Raw genomic sequence first — 23,245 nt, 5'->3', positions numbered from 1 at the left:
ATCTGTCAGAATTGAAATTTGATTCAAGAATAAAAAGGGAGACGTCATTTATTGAGTGTCCGGGCTGCTTGAAATGGCAGGAAACAGGAAGCTTCGGCTTGTTGCTAACGTCTGATCTGTGGTTATTAAACCTGATCCTGAAGGATGTTTTACTTTGTCCTACATACTGACATTCACATGCTTTACACTGAATGACGTAGATGACGTTAGGGGAATTACAGTCAAAATCTCCGTTGATTTTGATGGAAAAATTCGAATTTGTACTTTTGACAATCTGGGTACTTTGCATTAGCTTGCAGATTTGATATCTGCTGCCGCCACAAGGGCGACAGCCGGTCAGAGAAGCGTCCGGTTTGTTAACTTTTGACCTAACCAGGCAATCCTGTAGGTTCCGAGCGCGTCTGTACGTAACGCGTGGCGGTTCGGGAAATATCTGCCCCATCCGCTCCGACTGGAGAAGGATACTGTGGTGGCGGAGGAGTATACCGTTAATATTTGGAGCATTCCCGCCGAAAGTTACAACGAGGTTGACGCCGTCGTTGTCCGATGGTCTAGTGCGTTTTTCGAATACGGTTCGGCGATCGATATTGCGGGCTTTGTCTAGGGCATTCTCAACTAGGCTTGTAGGAAATTTGCGGTTGACAAACGCGCGTTTCAGTTGATCAAGATTTCTGTCTAGGTTTTCGTTGTTGGAACAGATACGTCTATACCAGATCGGCTATTCTTGGGGACTCACAAACCAAGTATCTTTTTCAGTACTTCAACTCCGGATGCCGACGGGTGCCCACCATGTTCGTCTCTCGAAGTGGAGGGCGGATTCTGGACTTTCTCGAGGAGGTGGACGACCTACCGCCAAGCGTTCGTGGTCTTGCACTGCGGGACCAACGATATGCCGTACCCGGACCCGCAGCAGGCCTTCTCGGACTATCAACGACTCCTGGAAAGAATCAGGGCCAGAGGCGGAATAATAGAAACCGCTGTGTGCACACTGATACTCCCAAGATCACATAACAGACGTTTGCCCTATGTTAACAGGAGGAGGGAGTACCAGTGTAACCCGCGAGCCACAGTCTTCAACCGCCTACTAGTGAAGCTCTGCCGGAACTCGCCCGACATGTGCTACCTGGACCACCTATTCCACAAGCGACGACCAGCCCGGGTGCTTGCAGCTGACGGCCTTCACCCGAACTTCAGCGGGGTATGGATGATGAGCCGCAACCTGCAGGACCTGGTGCCCCGGCTACTACGACGACTGCCACAGCGCCGGCCTGACACACCTGCTATCCCGGATCGTACGTGGCCCACCATAGAGGAAGCCGACATCATGGGACAACGACGACAAGAACGGACGGCAAGGGCATCTCGACTAGAATGACTAACCGCCGGTGAGAGTACCCATTCCCATTCGAGTCGCCGGCCTTCACCTAGCACGCAAGGTTTCTTGAAACTTCAAAAATTAGCCGACAAATCCGCTCGATATTACTCCCATCATACCGCGTTAAAATCGTACAAAGAACAGAACAAAATCCCCAGAGGACTTGCTATAAAAGTCAGGCCAACGTTTCACCTTAAATCAGCACATCAAGGTAAGTGGGAGGGAATCTTAAACAACGCTTCCTGCGCTTTAGTGGACGTTTTAATTGATCATTGTGAGGACTCCCTACGCCAGGTCTCTGGAGAGGTTGAAGACATCCGTAATAGAACCTCCCTAACCGAAGACCACCAGTCGGATCTGGATAAGTTCGCAAAAGATAGGGCAGAAAGACTCCTCAGCACCAAACGTAGAAAGCTACTCAGGGACAACGTTAACCCCTAAATTGTGCCAAGTTTCGGAACCACAGAACAGATCTCGGAACCTGCAAACTGTATTCAATCAACTAATTACGCGCCAACCCCCCAAGTTGTCTCTAATCTAGAACGCGCTTCCACGATACCTTCCTCTTCGACTGAAGCTGAACCCGCGCAGTCCTCCAGTGTCTTAAATTTGTCCTCTCACTTCCCTACTGATTCGGATATTTCACTACTTAGTCGGGGCCTCTCGTTCTGTCCCAATTACGGAAAGCCAAATGAATACCAGCTCCATTTAGACTTGGACAACTGCGCACGACGTATGCGCCTCAAAGAATATTTTCACGAGAAACCTCAAGGAGACGTCCAACCATTTAAACAACCCTCTAACTTTATTCCGGAAGCCAACCGCGATAAAGCTCTAGATATGTACATACGAGCAGTTCACAACGGCATTATCAATGCGCACAACAACCCACCTAGCCGTAGGACAAAGGCGAATTTAACACCGGCTGAACAACGCAGTCTTTCTAACCTCCAGAACCGAAACGACTTAGTAATTAAGCGTACGGATAAAGGCGGTGCAATTGTAGTAATGGACAAGAAAGACTATATAGAGGAAGGCCTACGCCAGCTACCTTGCACAGCATTTTACAAAGCCCTCGAGGCTGATCCTACTGCGCAAATTACCGCCGATATTGTTAAGCACCTAAAAGATCTTAAAGCTAAGAAAATCATAGACGGCACCGTATACGATTACTTGCTTCCTAAGGATACCAGACCAGGCACGTTCTACATGCTTCCCAAAATTCACAAACCCGGAAACCCAGGCCGCCCAATAGTGTCATGCAATGGGACTGCTACCGAGAAACTATCTAGCTTTGTTGACTACCTACTGAAGGATATACCTCCGCAACTGCCTTCTTACATTAAGGACACAAACCATTTTCTCGAATTACTAACGGAGTGTGAACCTTCTCCTTCCAGCATATTAGTTACACTAGACGTGTCCTCCCTCTACACAAACATCCCGCACGACAACGGCATCCTCGCAGCAGAGGAGGCATTCCAAAAATACTCAGGTCATGCATTTCACCCCATTGTTCTTTCCACTTTTCTCAATCTAATTCTCAAAAACAATAACTTTGAATTCGATGGCAAGCACTACTTACAAGTTAACGGAACGGCCATGGGCACTAAGATGGCGCCGAGTTATGCCAACATTTTTATGGGGTCCCTAGAAGAAGGTTTTTTCTCCAAACGTGAGAAAAAGCCAACCTTCTACAAGCGCTTCCTTGATGACATTTTCATGATATGGCCGCATTCAGAGGATGACCTGAATGAATTTATTAACGACATCAACCAAGTCCACCTTTCCATCAAATGTACTCATTCATATTCCACTGTAACAGTTAATTTCCTCGACGCTCAAGTTACATTAACCGACGGTGTCATCTCCACTGACCTCTACCGCAAACCTACTGACTCCCAACAGTATCTTTCTTTTAACAGCTGCCACCCGCGCCACACTGAACTCGCTATACCTTACAGCCAGGGGCTACGGTATAGACGTATCTGTTCCAACAACGAAAACCTAGACAGAAATCTTGATCAACTGAAGCGCGCGTTTGTCAACCGCAAATTTCCTACAAGCCTAGTTGAGAATGCCCTAGACAAAGACCGCAATATCGATCGCCGAACCTTATTCGAAAAACGCACTAGACCATCGGACAACGACGGCGTCAACCTCGTTGTAACTTTCGGCGGGAATGCTCCAAATATTAACGGTATACTCCGCCGCCACCACAGTATCCTTCTCCAGTCGGAGCGGATGGGGCAGATATTTCCCGAACCGTCACGCGTTACGTACAGACGCTCTCGGAACCTACAGGATTGTCTGGTTAGGTCAAAAGTTAACAAACCGGACGCTTCTCTGGCCGGCTGTCGCCCTTGTGGCGGCAGCAGATGTCAAATCTGCAAGTTAATGCAAAGTACCCAGATTGTCAAAAGTACAAATTCGAATTTTTCCATCAAAATCAACGGAGATTTTGACTGTAATTCCCCTAACATCATCTACGTCATTCAGTGTAAAGCATGTGAATGTCAGTGTGTGGGACAAAGTAAAACATCCTTCAGGATCAGGTTTAATAACCACAGATCAGACGTTAGCAAGAAGCCGAAGCTTCCTGTTTCCCGCCATTTTAAACAGCCCGGACACTCAATAAATGACGTCTCCTTTTTTATTCTTGAATCAAATTTCAATTCTGACAGATGCAGGGAAGAACGCGAGTCATATTTGATTTATAAGTTTAAATCCGCAATCAATGAAGATCCCGGTGTACTGTCAACAGTTAGAAACTTAAACAATTAGCTATCCTCCGTGTCGCCCTGTTCTTCTTCTCTTTCAGATATGGCTGGAGGACATCCCCGCACTACGGACAATGCTACGGAAAAACCCGATAGATGACTTGGCCTTACGTGGACTATTGATGAAGCAACAGGGCCACGAGAACAACAACGCCCCAAACAACGACTTCCCGAGGAGGCCACCTAAGGCTCCCAGATACGATGACCTATACCCCGGACTCCCAGATAATGATTTCACCACGGACGACGCCTTTGGAAGAAAGACGATGACCCCCAGCTCTGACTTCAGAAGATCCCGGAACGTCAGGGCAGTGACACCACACCGGACACGACAAACGAACCTTCCAGAACGTGACTCACCGACAAACGCCAGGTGGCGCGAATACACAAGATTACGTCAGCAAGCTGAACCCATAAAGGCTTTGGACAGTCTTGTTGCCTCTTCTGTCCCGAAGAAGGAGGAGCTTCCCTCCGAAACGTCGACACTTCCCCATTTTCCTAAATAATGTTTTAATTGTGTAAAATAAACCTTTGTTTGTATTCTATTAACACCTCAAATCCGTCGCTGTGTCCCCTTTCCTTTTGCTCATAATCCACGTCGCGGCTGTTTTTCGTCTTTTGCTGTTTATATATATATATAGAAGTTGAAATAAAGGAATGCGGTTGACGACAAAAAATAAATAAAGATATTCAATAAGGATCAGATGTGGAGACAGTGCTTCTACAGGACAAGGTATAAAAGGTATAAAATTTTATACTTTGTCCTGTAGAAGCACTGTCTCCACTTCTGACCCTTATTGAATAGCTTTATTTTTATCTATAAATATATGTATATATATATATATATATATATATATATATATACTCATGGAACGATGCGAGCAGCGTCGGAGGACACTGTGTGCAGCCATGGAAGCCATGTTAATCTGTAATTTTGAATTTCAAACACGTCTAGTGTCATTTACTTGTTTCTGTAATGACCTTTTTCCCCTCATTATATTTGACATTTGACGTTTCAAATATACGTATTCGTGAGGATCAAAAGCACAAAAAAAAAGAGATATCCTGCGGAGAGAGAGAGGTTCTGCAATATTTCTTGTTGTAGGATTGGAAGACTCCTTCTGATTTCATGGGAGTTTCATGCTACTTGAGGGCTGTTTTCCGCTATGGCTTCCGTAGTTCACATGAGCCAGCAGCTAATGTCGTTGTAAAGTGTCGTGGACGACTAGGTTGGTTCGTTTCGGATTGCAAATAATATTTTTCGGGGAAGTGTTGCATGGAACAAAAAGTCGGTTGGACACCGTTCCTTCTCTTTCACTCGTACCATCGAATATTTGTTGCCAATAAAGCCAAAATTTATAATCCCGAAATCCCGGGATTTGGCGTTGAGAAATCCCGGGATTTCGGGACGTGAAATTATGCTGAAATTACGGGATTTCGGGATCAAGAACACCGAACCACAGCACCAGCGTTGCTTGGCATTGCGCAATACCGGTGACGTAACGGGGGCCAGCAGCACGGCACTGTTGCTCGATCTACAGGAGAATACGTGCGGGAGAGGGGAATACGGAAGAGAAACTTGAAGCGCACGCTTCTCACACAGTGGAGCGATTTCGCCCTGAAAAATTTTAGGCATATTAGTTGCTCGGCGGGAAGAACCGTTTCCAGAAAAAAAAAATAATGGGGCTTCGGGAAATTTCGTAGTCCCTTTAACCCTCCTTTACAACTAAAATATAGGGGACAGCGGGGCAAAACGCGGCAATTTGCCACTTAGTGCTACCTTGTTTTTAAACGTGCGGTGATAGAGATTAGATATTCCGGTTACGTCGGCGTCCACATGTACCCTGCTACTTAAAGGGACTATAAAACGATTTTTTTCTTCGTTTCGTTCGAAAGAAGACATTTTTCTGAGTGTAGAACCGAAATTTTACTTTCGTCGCGCGAGCGGATTTCTCGGGAGCTAATTTAAACGGAGCGGCGAAGGGAGGACAGCTAGTGCCGCGCCGTGGCGAGCTGCCGAGCGGAGACACAACGGGCAACTTGACGCGACCACGGCCGGCTCAGCAACACGTCATCGTGACGTGTGGCCGGGCCGAGGAATCCCGCCAGGAGCATGCGCCGTAGGATCCCGCGTATGCGTTCATCGGGAGTGGAAATCTCCATGACAGCAGCTTTCGCGTGATCGGCAGATTTCGGCAGTGGCGGCAGCCACAGCGCGAGCTCGCGGCATTACTTGCCATTGTGCAACACCGGTGACGTAACGGGGAACCGAAGTGCGGTCCGTACAGTTACACCATCGGCAGGGAAATATGCGCGGGAGAGGAGGAACGCGGAAGAGACATTTCCAGCGCGCGCTCCTCGCAGAGTGGAGCGATTTCGTCCGGAAAAATTTGTGGCATATTAGTTTCTCTGCGGGAAGAACAGTTTCCATCGAAAAAAAGTATGGGATTTCGGGAAATTTCATAGTCCCTTTAACATAAAGACGACGATTTTGGTGTGCCCCAAGCAGAGACGAAAAAAAGTGAACTGAGCCTTGGTAAATAACACAGCGGTCGAAACTACACGAATTTTGGCACAGTACTTTTTTCGGTACAGTGTAGTTCAAGCACTGATGCGGCCTGTATTAAGCTACGCGTTTAGTTATTACCGTTGGTTATCCGTCTAACCTTCCACAAACTTTCAAGAGATTCGCTTCTCCCGTTTTTAAGAGGGAATGTTTTTAACAGGGCGACACTCGTGGGGCAAAACGCGACACTTCGTTAATTAGTGGCGTCTCACTTTTAAACGTGCAATGGAATTCGTTGGATACTTGGACCACATATCCACTGTAACTCAGCTTAAGATCGACGTGATTGGTGGTGCACAAACAGAAAAAGAAATTGCTCGGTCAGGGTTGGTGGACAAGGCAGCCGGAGATAAGGCTCGTATTTTTGTTCGTCTCTCTTTTTCGCTGGTGGAAAAGGAGGAGTTTCCCTCACCCGAACCCTTCCCACATCGCTCCTCGTGAACACCTCCGACAACTCCATCGGAGCGGCTCTCCAGCAAGTGTTGGACGGCGTTGTAGCCACACTCGCCTTCTTATCCCGGAAGCCTTCCGTTACGGAATCCCGCTAGGGAACCTCTCGTCGCATATTCCGCTGTCCGGCATTTCAGGCACTTCTTGAAGGTTCTGAGGTTTGTGACCTGGACTGACCATAGCACCCTGGTCGACGCTTTCACCTCAGCTAGTTAGAGGTACTGCCCGCACGAAACTCGCCACTTAGCGTACATTACCGAGATTTCCACCGACATTCGACACATTAAGGGTACTGCCAACATCATTGCCGACACAATCAGCCGGGTTGAAGCGGTCGGTCCGGCAGCCTGCAGTTCTTACATTTACTCGTCTTGCTCAAGAAAAACAAGCGATCCCGAGATGCAGCACCCTGCTGTCTCGCAGAAGACCAGCCGCAAGCTGAGAGACGTCACTTTCCTGGCTGCGCAATATCGGTACTCGATCCTCCGGAGCCGCACACCAGTCCTGTCCTGTGCCCTTCGTCCCTTTCTTCGACAGCACTCATTTCTTAGCCCACCCTTGTGTGTGTGTGCCTCCACCATTATGATTCTTCGGCGTTCCATATGTCCGGGTGCGCGAAAGGACATCCGTCTCTGGGTGCGCGCCTGTACACCGTGTCAGCTCTCGAAATGTCATCGCCACACTGTCACGCCCCTTGGCACTCTTCTATCTCGCACGGACCGTTTCTCAAGGGTACACCTGAACATCGTGGGCACGCTACCTACTGACGTGCGTAGATTGATTACGCGATGACCTGAAGCGGCGCCCATAGCTGACGCCACCGCAGATACCGTCGCGCACATTCCTCGGAACACGGATTTCCCGCTCTGGCGTCCCTCAAGAGGTTGTGAAGGACAAGGGCCCAAAATTCAAAAGTCGCCTCTTCAAGGCTTTAACTCTCTTTGTGGGTAGCACGGGTATCCGAACTTCGGCTTACAGCAATGTCTTGGTCTAGCGCTTTCATCGGCACATGGAGCAGGCCATCATGGCTCACGACAAGCGCACCCGATGTGCCGATATGCTGCCCGTCGTCTTCCTCGGCATACGTTCCGCCGTGAAGCCCAACCTCGCCTGCTCTTCGGCTTAGTTGGTGTACGGCTCTCCTCCTCGACTTCACGCCAGCCGTCTCTGCCGAGAATGCTTCTTCTTTTCTCACTCGCGTTCGCCGAGCTTTTGCGGCCATCCGCTTTACACCGACCCGCGCCTCAGCTTCACGGTCCTTATTGGTACAGCCCAGCCTGCACTCATCGGCACACATTTTTTTGCGAAAGTGTCGCATTGGCCGCTCTCTAGAGCCTCCCTATTCTGGACCCTATAAAGTGATCCGACGAGGTCCCAAGACCTTCATTATCGACGTTCTTTGTACAACCCAGTCGGCCTCCATTGACCGTCTTAAGCCCGCCTTCCAAGATCACCCACCTTCACGCATCATCGCCCCCGTCCGCTCATAGGGCTGTTCAGCAGGGCAAGAGGGCGCTCCTGTTTACGGCAGTCAGCGCCACTTGTGGCGACTGTGCTAAGTTTTCCAAAGTAGCGTGTTCTCTCATCGCGCACATGGTATGTGTTGTGTCAGAATGACCAAGTTGTGTTACGTTTTTGAATAAGGTATAAGTGACCGAGGACTGTTTTCCCATCAAGTCGGAAGAAGGGAAACCGTCAACAGCGCGCGTTTTCGGCGCAAGGCAGAATATTATCAGACAGTCTCGAAATACGGGTAAAATGTGCCTCCCAGGTACCGTAGCTGTACTAGCACTGAGCGAAACCTGAAATGAATGGAACGAGCGCTACGAATGTTTGTCAGCAGCCAGTAGTTGGCTCTTTTTATGGGCGTCACATTCTTTCTTTTCCCCCTTTGCTTACTCCAACCAAAGCTACCACTTGTCAGATATCCGTGACTGTTTGGGAAGAGAGGAATATGGGAGTCAGATCACAACAGTCATCAGAAGAAGAAGTTAGATGCCCCTGCGGCTGAGATTATTAACTTTGAGACACTTTTGACAGAGTGTGAATGAGACCTAACTTAATGAGAGACATGCCTCAAGTACAACACAACTTTCATAATCCAAGTACCAATTGCAATGACTCCCACTGGATCCTGCGTGGGTATGATGATTTTGGGGATCACATGCACTCGTGACATCTTATACTTCTATGCTTGCCAAGCACTCGCTATTTAGGAATTTGTTCCACCTATATCTGTACAATATGTAATTAATAATTTAAAAAATAAATGCATAATCCCAATTACTGATGATTTTCACATAGTACTAGGCAACCGAGACATAGCTCTACGTGTATGACAGAATGGCGTAGACACAGGCGAGCTGGTGGACGAAATTTATGATGAAAAAAACCTGAGCGTGGGGCACGAAGAAGATACAAAGGCAGAACAGCTCAAGTTGATAAGCTTGCAGAATCACACATCCATCAGCTTCAGTTTGAATGTAAAAAAAAAGAGAATAAAAACAGGTATAATACAGGTGCGCTCCGGTGTCTTTTTTGCAGTTCGTGCATTTAATAACAGTGACGTGATTTAGGCTTTTATTTTTATCGTTCCCCGGGCCGTACATTCTCAGATATTGCACCGAAACAAGTGCAATACCGTGCACAGCGCATGTAATCTATTCGCGCATGTAATGTAATGTATTCTTCGTCTGTCGAGTCCACTCTGAAACTTTTCCTCCCAGTACCATCAGGAGAGAGAGGCAGCGCGGGTGTCGCGCTGCCAAACTCTAGGCGAACGTCCCTATCGGCGCCAGACAGAGTCTCTAAGCCTCCCAGCGAGTCCGTAACGTGGGCCGTCACTCTCACCTCGTCCGCTCCCTCGGGCAACACCACCTAGATGCAGAAAGCCTGTGCGCTCGTTGACGTGACGTAACAATCAAGGGTCAGCCAGTCAGGATCGTGTTTTCAACGGCCGCAGCCAGTCACGCACGTGGTTTCAGCGGTTGTGGCCATGGAGAAGAACCACCGTCGTCTGCGAGTTGTCATTGAAAGTCCCCGCGTACAAAATGGTAAAACTTGGAAATAAAGCGCCAAACGGTCTCAGTCTTTCTCAAAACTGATTGCACTTGCGCTTTTTGTCTAAATATTTAGGTCTGCAGGTTACAGGTGATGTGCAATCATTTGCGAGTTCTTGAATTCGCAGAACGGTGAATCGTAATAGCAGACGAATTCTGGCTTTATATATTCACATAGCGAGGGAGGGAGAGGAGGCAATGCGCAGGCTTTCTTTATCTAAGTGGCGTTGGCTCGGCCGTTCTCAGTGACCTCTGCTCTGCAAGGGTAGAGCTCCTGTTGTTCCACAGACGTCGACACCCTCGTGCCGTATCCGTTATACGTTAGGTGCGTGGGAACCGCGAAATAAAACCATTAATTTCTTAAGATCAGCTGGCGGCTCCAAACCTTTTTTCTTTCACGCCCTCTGTAACGAGCTCTTTGATGACAAACTTTTTGAATTTTTTTAAATACTTCTTGGTTAAACGCATGTTTGATCTCCGTGCTGTGGAAATTTGGGGACCGTCCACATTCCTACAATGCATTGCCAAGTTTCCACAGGGCGTCAAAACTCTGTCCTTGGCTCCTTGCGTTTCATTGTGGCTATCATATACTAGTAATTGTGTGCTTCCAGAGTCTTCCAGTGTGTACGTTTGCACAATATCAGCAATGACTCGCCGAAAATATTAGATAAACTACAATGCGATTGTGAATGGCGACATGTTTTGTGGCTGGGCTGTTCAGCTGTCGATGTGTAGGGCAAAGAAACTAACATGCTGAATGTCGTTCCTAAACAACTTGGTCTGGGTTGATTCCTTCATAGTTCTAAATTATTCGGGTATTGTGGAAGGACACAGTCGAGAGTGGTGTAGCAGTACAACACAGCCGATGTCGCTCATGGTGAGGTTCATTCCCGGGACTCCGGGACAGGATTTCGGGATTGTGACGAGTTCAGATCGCGCTTCCCAGTATAGTCCTCCGCGGGTGAGCATTATCTGACCCGCATCCGACCCTACCCGCAGGTTCAAATCTGCAGCCCACACGCAACCCACGTCCCGTTACAAACTGAGACCCGGGTTCGCACGCAGCTCGCATATTTTTTTTCCAAAAGCTCACCCGCATCCGGCCCGCTACCCGATGAACGTTGATGAGTAAACTTAGAGTACCCCCTGGTGATGATTATATATGTCTGTGTGTATGGTTTCTTGTAGGAGGAAAAGGTGCAAATGTGTGTTGGTTTCTGGCTTCAGGCATGGTGCTACGGAACAAGACATGGACAAAAAGGGACACACAGGAGCTGTTGTACACTAACAATGTGAACGTTTGATCCGCCCTTGTCAGCAACGTTTTCCTTCATGTTTCGAGTGCTGCAGCACAGACGCCGAACGAATTGAGGGACTCAGTGTGACTTTCTAATAGTGTTTTGGTAAAATGCATCGACGGCACCGGACCGCTGCCCTGCTCCGCACTCAACAATGACTCCTCGCCCCGACCCGCCGCTACCCGCTACACGAAAAACCTACACCGGCAGCAACGTGCGGGCCACCCGCAGGTGCCGCGGGCCGTGCAGGACTCTACTGTGACTATATCGGCGCATTCTGCGAAGTTCATGTGTGTTTTGTTAATTCAACCTTTTCCTGAAGGAAAACGCTCGAGAATTCGCAGTGTAACCACATTGGTAAAATAGTGACGGGGAAATGCTTATTTTTTTTTCTATAATAATGCCGCTCCTTTTTAGTCATCTCAATTCTACTGCTTCACGTAAAAAGAAGGCGAGTCCCGCTACAATTGAAGTCCCAAGCAGCACAATGTACTGAAAGTCGAGTGCTATAGGGGTGGACGGGTAGGTGGAAGGCCTTGAACAGATTTGTGAAACTGAAGAACATTGATAAGACACATACACTGTCAGCCAAAATGGTGCTAAAAAGGGATAAACGGGGTGCAAAGGAGGGTTTTGTCACGTCGTTTAGAGCATAAGGGCTATATGTATACCTTTCAAATGGTATAAATAAGTGTCATGTTGCAACGATATACCTTGCGCGCTGTCAGTAGGTATAAAAGCAGTATTATGTTCCACGTTTATACCTTCAGGGTTATTTTTTTATACCTCTGCATTCCGCAAAACCTCGTTGGCAACCTGCTCCGCCAGGGAAGGTATACTGCATTATAATGGTATAACTTGTTTGTGGTTGCCTAAGATGGCCGCTTGCGCTGTTTTGCTGTAGCTTTGCGTCGATAAAACACAAGAATACTGTGATTTAGTGATGTGCTTCAGTGATGCCATGTGGCGGATGCAAGTTATAAGTGGAATATATCATGCGTCTTCGTGCATTAGCGGCTATATTCACAAATTTCAGTTGGTTTGCCATCTGCGCCGCTTTAATACAAAATGCGGCAGTGTTGTCGTAGAAGTGTTGTTGTGAACTACGATGTTCAAACACTATGAGTTGTTGTTGGAATTTTCCTACATAAAACGAGATATTTATTTCCAGTGCACTATAAAATGTATGTCCTTTTAGCGAATGAAATTCACATTTTAGCGGCCGTTATGCTTAGCAGGGTGGACGTGTCGGAACAGCATGTTGGTGTTCGAATTCATTGCTATTCCTGCATTCATACGAGCGTCGTCTTCTGCAATGTGAAGCTGGATAGTTCAATTTTTCCAGCTCCTCTTAGATGACACAGCATTAATAACGCTAGAAATGTCATTAAGAAACGTTCGAATTGTGCGTTGCATGGCAAACATATGTATCGCTTTGAATTAGCATTCGGGACATTCCCTCTTTAAGCCTAACTACGATTTATTTTCGCAGTGTTTATTTGCGGCGTGGATTTTTCACGGGTGTTTTTTTAAGAGTGCATTTTTGAATGTTTCGGCGTAAACCCCTTCGCAGTTTCACAGACACAGAATAAATGTTCTAAGTGCATCTGTTGACTTTGCACAGTATGCATGGGATGTGTAGAATGATAGAGAAAATAATACTATAAGTAATTTACAGCCTTCAAAAAAACTTCAGGTTTCCACACATGTTCGTACTGCACATTTCTACTGCTGGAAAATGATTTTACGACACACATAAAATTTTCATCAGACAGTCAAACGTTACGGATAGCAACAAAAGACGAAAATCAGGAATCATTCCAAATCGCAAAATTCCACTAACAACCACTGGTCAGCATTGTTTCTCAAAACTCAAGGTCTTCCCATGCAAGACAGACAGGCATATACACTTAACCGGTTTTCGAACTCAACATCCATAGCTACCTGACCCAAATACGCTGAGCGCTTGGAACATTCTTCGACCATTTACTTTTTGTTCCCGCTTTTCCCCGTCCCACTAGTCTTTATTCTCAAGAAGGGCTCTGGGCGAAAGCTTGTATCATAGTAAATAATAAATAGATAATTCATCTCTTCCTGTTTTTAACATTTCGAAGCTATACTCTGTTCCCATTGAGTGTCAATCGTATGCGAGATGCTGCACGATACGATACACGGTACCCGACACATAAAAATAGCGAGTTTAAGTACATTGGATGAACTCAACGAAGATGACACGACAAAGGAAGTTATCAAATTCAAGCCTAGCAATGTGATTCCCCTTCGCTTCGAAGAAACTGGCCAAAAGGCTTATCATTATTGGCAAGCGCGTTCGGAACCGCTATCGTGACATCACTTGCGAATGACGTTCTGTTTCTTCGTGTAGCTCGATGTAAGACAAACGAATGACATTCGGTGCGTTTGTCATTCGATGGGAATACCATTCGGTTTGTCGTGTGACAGGGGTATTAGTTTCACGCACGCAACTGTGCATTTTATAATCTGATAACATTTTACAGTAGTTTATTTTCGCGTCATACTTGTTGTGGTGCTGTCCCTTCCGGCCACTCGTACAATTGTTCACCATCAGAAACGCCAAAGGCGGATAATTACTCGCAACCTACACTGGACTACCGTAACCTAACCTAGCAAAAACTTACCTAGCCTAACCTAACCTAACTTGACGTTGAGATAACAAAGGGTGCACGATTCTGAGCAAAGTCACTGGTCACGAGTACGTTAACGTTACAAACATATCGTTAAACGCGTTTGTCCATCTGAAGGATAAACAGCGTGGGTGACGAACTTTATGGCACGTAAAATTAATACGAAATTAGCACGAAAAATAAAAGTAAGAAAGAGAAAAAGTGCGCATTTACGTATCCAGGAATTTGCAGTTCGCGTGTAGGAAAGCACTCGTGAATTTCATGTTACATTTCTCCTTTCGCTTTTATGTGCAACACTATTTCATATGATTCTGCTTTCGTTTATTACTATCCATATTACCTTTCCGTCAACGTAAAATATTATTGTTGCAATAGCACAGCCTTCTATGTACTTGTACACACCATCTTAATCTAAAATCAAACTTATAAAATCAACCTGAATTATCCTCGGCTTTGATATATTTCTCTTATGGGCAATCTCCCTACTCGTTACCGTGTGGCATTTGTTGTTATGAACTGAGGGTGGTGATGATGGAATTGTTTGCTGTGGTCGGCTGCAAGAAATACTGGCCTATCTATGACTGTTTTTTTTGTTTTTGTTTTCATTTTTGGATACCCGAAATGGCAGCAACCCCAGAGGTGTCTATGGAATAATGCAAGAAATAAACAATGGGCAGTAATTTTTTTTAATTACCGCACGTGCTGCCGTGAATCACCTCATCCCATCGTCATTCATGTAGTTGTTGTCAATTAAGGGGACAATGGTAACAAATGAAAAAATGAAATAAAGGAAGGTAATTTGAAAATGAACCCTAGTGGGGCTGATTTTGAATTTCCAGTAGCACTCCATTCGTGTGTGGGCCTTTATTTATTATTATTATTTTTTTCGCTGTCCGCGACATTATACTTCCAGCTTCAGAGCTATACGCGTGTTGGTATCAATCGTATCGAAAGAGATTGCGGGTACTATTACTGTTGTGGTCATGTGGTTTTATTACCCTTTCCTCTGTTCTATCCATGTTGGAGAAAGAAGGGCGGATGTATGAAAAGAATGCTACACGGGGTTTTGAATCTTGGCGTATTATTTAATTTATATGAATGTCAGAAGGGCAAACAAGCGTCGCGTTTTAAAGGTGAACAACGTGATGGCCTCTATTAACGTCAACCTTGCAACATTGAAACATTTTCTGGGAGGATCATAATGGCAAAACCCCGAGACAGGGGGCGACGAAGGGCACACACGGGGCACACAACGTCACAAACACGACTCGAAGTCGGATACGAGATCTCCCTCTGCCCACACACAATAACGGCTATCTTAACTGTAGTGTCCTTTTAGAGTTCTTGAATACCGACCCAAAAAAGTAAGAGAGGAGAATGGGCCTCGCTTCTCAGGGGACTTCTTGTTATCAATGGGGTATTCGTGCCAGAGTCTGCCAGAGCTGGCCTTCCACGAGCGAGCGCCAGTGCAGACTGTGCAGGTCAAGCATACAACCAAGTTATGCGGATGTTTTGCATGGTGATTCTTCGCCTCCAAGGGCCAACGCATGGAAACCGCATTGAAAGTTTGTTGACTTTTTTAGACTGCAATGCTTGCAACATCTTGGTAAGAGAACTTGCCTTATTTATTTTTGGTTAAGGGGAGCTGAACGCCTCTAGGTTAATAGTATTGATAGTTTGTGTAACAGTTGTGATCTGACAGAATGGCGTAGGTGCAGGCTTGCTGGTGGATAAACTTCATAATGTAAAGGCCGGAGTCTGTGCACACAAAGGTATGATGTGCTCACGTGTTTGTGCAGTACTACACGAACCTGACATAAGTTATTTTGCCGTTCTCGTCGACCTTCTATTTCTTTCGCCCCAATTATCGTTCAGTCGACCTGCATGTAAGAGTGTGTTAGAGTAATTTCAAACATAAACGCAGCAAGTGACTCATACGCACAAAGGAACAGACGACAAGATTGCGCCTTGCGAGAAGACAAGCGAACGCAATCCTGTCGCCTGTACCTTGTGTTTACTGTTTGCATTTAGCGTATATGTGGATGGATTAGAAGATGATATATCGATATATATCGGATTTCGTTGGCGGAATATTGGCAGCCACGTTCTGTGCGGGAAAATGCAGAATACATTTTGAAACCGCCAAATTCCAAGTAAAAGATAGATAGTTGTGTTCGTTTTGATAAATATGACTGTGTATGCACGTATTTTGATGTAGTGTATTATAAGCTGCCCTTTAACTACATCATTACTTATTTCTTGTCGTTCTTTTTGCCGTTTAACGAAACTGACAGCTTCTCATCTTTTTGTGTATAGCTGCTGCTTGAGTTCAGAATATTGTTCCGTCCAACGAGAACTCGTCGCACAAGCGCAGCAGGGATTTGAAGATCTTTTGATGATCGTACAGGACAACGGCACGGAGGCTGAACTACTCCTCATTGCAGATAGCGACGGTAAGTTTTTCTTTTTTGCTTTTTCCCATTTTGGGGACACTAAATATTCAATATGTGCTATTTCAGGTGACCTGTGCGTCCTTGCCCTGAAATTAATTTCACGGAGATAAGATGAGTAGTCTTTGTCACTTATCATAGAGGTGAGAACAAAATACGCTTGCTTTGCATGTAGGTATTATTTAAAAAAAAAAAATCTTTTCAGGAACAAGAGCTGCCTCTCTGCCCCATAATCAAGCTCATCGATATAAACATCATTCAAAGGGCAATTTTAAAGCTCGAAGAGACAAAGGCTCGGGAGCAGTGCATTGATTTTGTAAATTTATTTATGTAGTACTGTAAATAAACATTTTTGCGTTTGGTTCACAAAACTTCGCATTGTCTTTGAAGTTATTTTAGGTACAGACACGACGCACTTTATTCCTTGCGTGCTTTTGGTGCAAAGAAAGATACTGTTCTGCACCCCGTGGTCTAGATTTCTGTACCTTTGTAGTACCTTGCTGCTTAGATTAAATTTATACCATCAAATTACCTGACAGAAACCTTCTAAACGGTATTTATTCTGCACCCAAAGGCGTGGATTTCTATACCGTTACTATACCCTGTTCTATTGATTAAATAGATACCTCGGGATATATAATTTGAACCTCTCAATGGTACATATTTTACTCCCCAAGGGTTACTTTGTTATACCTTTGCTATACCCTGTTCCTGGGATTCTGTTTATACCTTGAGGTATTTAAGTTATGCCTTGTGAATGGTATTCATTTTGCACCCACGGGTCTACATTTTGATACCTTTGCTATACCCTGTTCCTGGGATTAAATTTATACCCTGCAGTATTGAAGTTATACCCCATGTATGGTGTATGCTTTGCACCCCAAGGTCTGAGTTTTCATACCTTGCTGGAGGGATAAATTATTATACCCCACCTGGTGGTATAATTTTTATCCCTTTTGGGGGATGCGCCACAGGACAAGCCATTTATACCTTTAAAGGTATAAATTTGGCTGACAGTGTACTAGCCACCTCTGCTGCACTGGACTTTCAGTACATTGTTCTGCTTGGGGTAACAGGAAATATTACTTTATAATTCCCTCACACAGGTGTAACATTCCACTTGAATGAAGAACAGCAACAACAAAATGAAAAAAAGAAACGAATGGAAAGGAACGAAACATTAAATGGATTAGAGCACAGCCGCAGCTTGCTTATAACGTTGTACAATGATTGAAACACGACGTGAGAAAGCACAGAACGGTGAGGGTGGAGTACCCCATTTCGGAGCGAACTATTGTGAAATACTGGCTGCAGAACTGAAGGTTCGTTCGGAACTGAAGGTTCGTGAAGGTGCGGAACTGAAGGGCCGTTCAGCAAATACCTGTACGCACGTGTATGCAGCGGTCCTCTGCCACCTCCAGTCATAAAAAAATGTCATTTCGTTACGAAGAAGTGAGTCTATACCTGATGGGTTACACTGGTCTGATTTGCTTGTAATATTTGCGCTCACGAAATTCCGGGATTTCCCGGAAGAAATCACGAGGCTTCGGGACGTCAAAAATTGGCCGGGATCCCGGGATTTTCAGATCCGGGATATCCCGATTGACAACCCTACGTTTGTGCTGCCGTCGTTCGGCAAAACTCAGGCGCGTTTTCTTTGTTTTCAATTTTTTTTATTTTTTTTGAGACCGGGGAAAAAGAGAATCGAATACCCCCTCTACAACTACGCCATTGGCAGTTTTGCTATAGTCCCTGCAGTTTAAAGCATTCATTAATTTCAATTAACGAATTAATTAACGAGGAAACAAAAATAGGCTTATTATCTTTGGACCCTTACAAACATTACGCGCCAAGTCTTCTTTCAGTGCAGCGTACCATATTTATAAAAAAAAATGACTCCTTTTATACTCATACTTCGGAGACTCATACGTCGGAGGTATGACGGCATTTAGAATGCCATTTGCACGAGCGATACGCGTCTAAAAAGAAAAATGGCATGTGAACGCGATGGAGCAGTATGAATAATGCTCATCAAGCTGGTCACGCAGTACCCGATATCACCAATCTGAAGGAAGTGACCCATTCTCTTCTCTTCTCCGTCCTTTCGAGTTTCATGCCTTCTCTCGCCTATACACGTGTACAAACGTAACGTTGCCTCATCTACGCACCACATGCTATTAGGCTATGTACACTTTAGGAAGACGTGTTCGCAACTCATGGGCATGGCACACAAAGAGACAAACACGACAAAAGCCTGAACAGTAATCGACAGACAAATGAGCTGTGGCGGGCTCCATCTACGGACAAACATGCACATACAGCCTCCAAGAGCTTAAGGGACTAAGTCAAGCAGTAATTCACGACAAGTCAATGAGTGCCTAAAATGTAACATCCCTGACCGGTAACAGGGGGGGTCGATGTTCAACCTCTTGCGCTGGCACCGAAGGATTGGCTTTTTCGTGAATTACTTCTTGAAGCCTCTATGAACTTGAATACATGAACCATTTATGAACAACTGATTCGTCATGAGAAGATGAGATGACCCCCTGTGTTGCATGTGTCCTCAAGGTTGTTCACCACTGCAGTAAAGAAAGAGAGTTTAGTGACAGGAAATGGATAGCCATAATTACTTAATAACTATTTTTAAACTTAATTAAACTAATTTTTTGCAGCAAGATTATGTAATTCTGATAGAAAGACAACACTGTACCACTTAGGTATTTTTCCTAGTGAACATATGTAGTACGCCCAAAATATATGTGCAGTAGACCCTCTACAACGTACATAATGTGGCTTTAGTCGCGACAGTAATGCACCAAGTGCAAGACAAATATTGTAGATTGTACGCATTTAGCGTACATGGCAGCTGGACTGCATGTGAGGTGTCCGCAATTTCTTCATGCACCTGATGCTAGGCAGACCCAGCTTCATTCAACCTTCAGCGTCCGCCTGTGGTAATTCTCAAGTTAGATTCTTAATACTATTGTGTTGTCACCCGTGGATACGGAGCGCAGTAACTAACAGACAGCTGCACAATGGATTTATGAGGCCTCCTATTTTCATATCGCAATAGTCTTAACGCGACTGTTCTGCTGTAGGAGCTATATTTTTCATAAGCATGAACTTAAACCTCGACTTACCTCCATATTGCTCTCTTTTTTTTTTTTGCCTTGGTCCTCGGGAGCACTTTGAAAATTTGTGTGTACGACATCTAGCTTCAGACGATTACATACCGGGACTCCAGATCGCCTCTGGAGTCGCGCTTTGCCTATGATAATATTGATGGACGAAATCCCTGGAGTAAATCGTTGCCTTCGCGTGTGGAACTTACTACGTACGGCAATCAATCGCTGCGAGTCAAAAGCTTCGCACAATTTGCACTATTGGTAACTTCTAATTGGTAACACTTGAATGCTCAGATGAATTCTTCTAACAGTCGAGAGTGTAGCCCCGTCGCGTTCCCGACAACATCGCTCTGGCTAATCACAAATCGCTGTAGCTCATAAAAGGCAAGGTCAGCACAAGGAAGTGCAACTTCCAAACGATGTCATGCCAAAGAAATGTTCACGTGTCACTTGTTTCCGGTGTTAGCAATGCATAACGGCTGTTTGCTAATGCACAATGCACATAGAAGGAAACCAAAGAAGCCAAGAGGCCAAGCCCATGCTGTAGTGAACTGAGCACAAGGAAGCTGATGAAGCTGATGAAGACGAACCAACGCCAGGCAACGCCGAGTACATGCTGACCATCTTAAACTCAGATCAACCTCAGCACCCTCTGAGTCGATTCAGCCCTTGCCCTGGCCACAAACGGACACAACGACAGCTACGTCAGAGAAGCCAGTGCAAGAACAGGACCCTCCCAGGTCGCCGCGGTACCCTAAAAGAAACCGCAAACCTCCGTCCATCTTGAAGGCAGGAAAGTAGTGGATTGAGCACGTGAGACGAGACGAACGTGAGACGAGGAATAAACGGTTGTGTTCTCTGTGGCTCTAGCTCTCTGTGAGTCTAGGTAGACTATACTACACATGCCCATCTAAGACAGTTAAAACCTAGAGCAGTGACTTCGGTTGGCCGACGATTTAACAGCATGGCCGGGAAACCAAGAAATATGTTTTCTAAAGAACTACAAATAGCTGGAGCAAAATACTTATCCCACATGTCATTAAAAATATGCATATGTGCAATAGGTGATGACACGGTAGGTAGGTAATGCATAACGTGCAGGTCTCTTCACGAATTCTCAACTCCACATATCATGACATTATAGGTACAGAGCCAATGAGCATAGCAAGAAAACGTATGCATATGGAAATCGTTAGCACAATAATTCCGAAACTTGGCCATCCCGCAGCCCATTAAAATAGAGGTGACCTCCCTCCCTCTTCGCGATGCCGGACGTTTTCCCATCTCCGCCCATGAACGTCAGCCGAAAACGTTACTACGACGTGTTCTTTGGGCTATATTTAGAGCGAGTTCACTGAGCAAAAAAGTATTGCGCAACTGCAGGATTGCGCGGCCATGAAAGCATACTTGCTCATGAAAGTGAGCCTGTTTTTTGGGGCATAGTTTCTCGAAACGAGGACAGCGTTTCGGCACCGCAACTCTTAGTCCGTGCATGATATTGAGGTGTGACCTCCACTTTGTTTTGTGTGCACAGCGGAGAAGCCAAACACGCATAAGTACGTTGTCACGAATGGAAGGAATATTTTAATGACTTTTCTTGCCAATAGCGGGCATTCCGTGGCCAAACCTACACAAAATTCGGGAAGTGATTGTTGTGGAAACTGGCACCTCAAACTGAACTCAGACTCAAACTTGAATCTGAACTCAGGCCCATGAACTGCTCTTCGTCTGCTGTAATAAAGCCGTCGGGAAGAGAAATCATGTGAAATGGGTCCAGTCGTGTTTATTGTCCTCGATCTGCAGAAAGTACTTCTCAAACTGAATCTTGAGAGCCGGGATATGTCCTTTAATATAACTGAAGACTTCAGCAGCGTCACACGATTCCGCACTCTGCACCACGACTGCGCGGTGCATCGTGAAGGCAGGGCGACCGTGTATGCCGCGATAGACGCAAACGCCGTGGCATTTTGAGGGAGGGAGTGAACCTCAGGACATCGATTTTCGCCTTCTTGCGTGTCAAATCAGGCTTGAAAGCGAGTTTCTTGTGACGCCTCCAAAGCGTTGCATACCCTGCATGTAAGTGCGTTTATGAGAAACTTCCGCGTCTGCAGCCACGGGCTCCCTGGTAACGCAGAATAGCGAACATATCCGTCGCATTTTTTTTTATTTTTGAATGTTTCACAGTTTTGGAACCACTGACTTAGCACACAGGAGTCCAAAGGACTTAGCACACAAGATTAGACAAAATTCCGAAGAGGACATCACTGCACTATGTCACTACGACCGCCTCCACATCGTTCTCTTTCTCATTTTTCACGGCTCTGTACACACATAATGTAAGGAAATGTTTATGTTCCAAACACGTAACTCACAACTTTTATGATGGCACATATTCCACACTTTTTTCCTGCGTTCAGATTGTCCATCTTGTACCAGATGTCATCATGAGAATAATGTTCGGGTATGCTGATGTCTTGCAACTTGACTTCTCCCTCGTCAGCGTACACAGGTGGCAAGCTGCAGAGGAATAAAACATCGCAATTAAAATAATTTTCGACCAGAATGCATCGAAGCGAGTGTAAGTGTCACAAGCACTTCGTGTTCACTAACACTTGTAGCAAAGTAAAACATTTCCCAAAGGTTACTATGCAATGAATCCTGCGCGTTTCTGACAAGTCAATACAAATTCAATTAATTCCCCAAATTCTAATTGGTTTGAATGTAACTGCATTTGGAACTCTGCTGTTTCTGAGCTGCCTATTCACAGAACGAGAAATTATGTGTCTCTTATGATATGCACAGAACAACAGCCGCTCTTGAGAGGGAGACCCGTGTGTGCTCTGGAAGAGCTCCAGCCATTTGGTGAGGGGAAACAGCTTGCTTTTCAAGTCACCAGTAGAGACGATGATGCGAAACCATTCGCACCATCAGTTTTTCCATTAGTTTTGGGGGACTGCCTGGTTTGGGGTTGGGAACAACCAATTCGTCCTTCATGTAGGCGGCACATATCCCCTCTGCCGTGTTATACACATGAAAGATAATCACAATAACAACAACGAAAGAAAGAAGCACGAAGACATAATAACTGTTCAATACGCGAGCTTTCGGGCAGAGCCTGTGGGATCGGTGAGAGAAGGAATCAAAGAATAAGAGAGAAGCAACGCATGCAACAGAAGCAACGCGGCATCTTTGCGTTGCTTCTCTCATTATGCGTGCAGCATTTTACTCGAGTATTCACAACAAGTAGAGCACTACGCAATGATGATCAGGTATGCACAAGAGACAAATGATTTGCGGAAAACTTATTCGATTGATATTTGATGCAAGCCTGTGACAGACATGCTCGTCGACTTCCCCATAAACAAACAAACAATGTGTGACAGTGATACTATACATACTAAACATTTTGCAAGTATGTCTACTGACATGTTAACATGTACTAGCTAAAGAAATATTTGCTCTTCCTTCTGTTTTTCTAA

At 45.5% G+C, this 23,245-nt stretch overlaps 1 protein-coding gene across 4 annotated transcripts in view; it reads right to left on the bottom strand.

Annotated features, from left to right (window-relative positions):
* Nucleotides 1-23,245, bottom strand: part of LOC135378927 (caspase-7-like) — a 307,214-nt gene that overhangs the window by 174,255 nt on the left and 109,714 nt on the right. For all 4 annotated transcript variants that reach the window (XM_064612101.1, XM_064612102.1, XM_064612099.1 and 1 more), the window contains exon 4: nt 22,139-22,283. In XM_064612101.1, the coding sequence (XP_064468171.1) occupies nt 22,139-22,283 (145 nt within the window). The remainder of the gene's footprint in view (nt 1-22,138; nt 22,284-23,245) is intronic.

This window comes from Ornithodoros turicata, chromosome 1 (genome assembly GCF_037126465.1).
Source record: "Ornithodoros turicata isolate Travis chromosome 1, ASM3712646v1, whole genome shotgun sequence".
In the NCBI taxonomy this organism is placed as follows: Eukaryota; Metazoa; Arthropoda; class Arachnida; order Ixodida; family Argasidae; genus Ornithodoros; species Ornithodoros turicata.
Note: the sequence above shows the minus strand (reverse complement) of the source record. Positions and strands in the feature narration are given on the sequence as shown.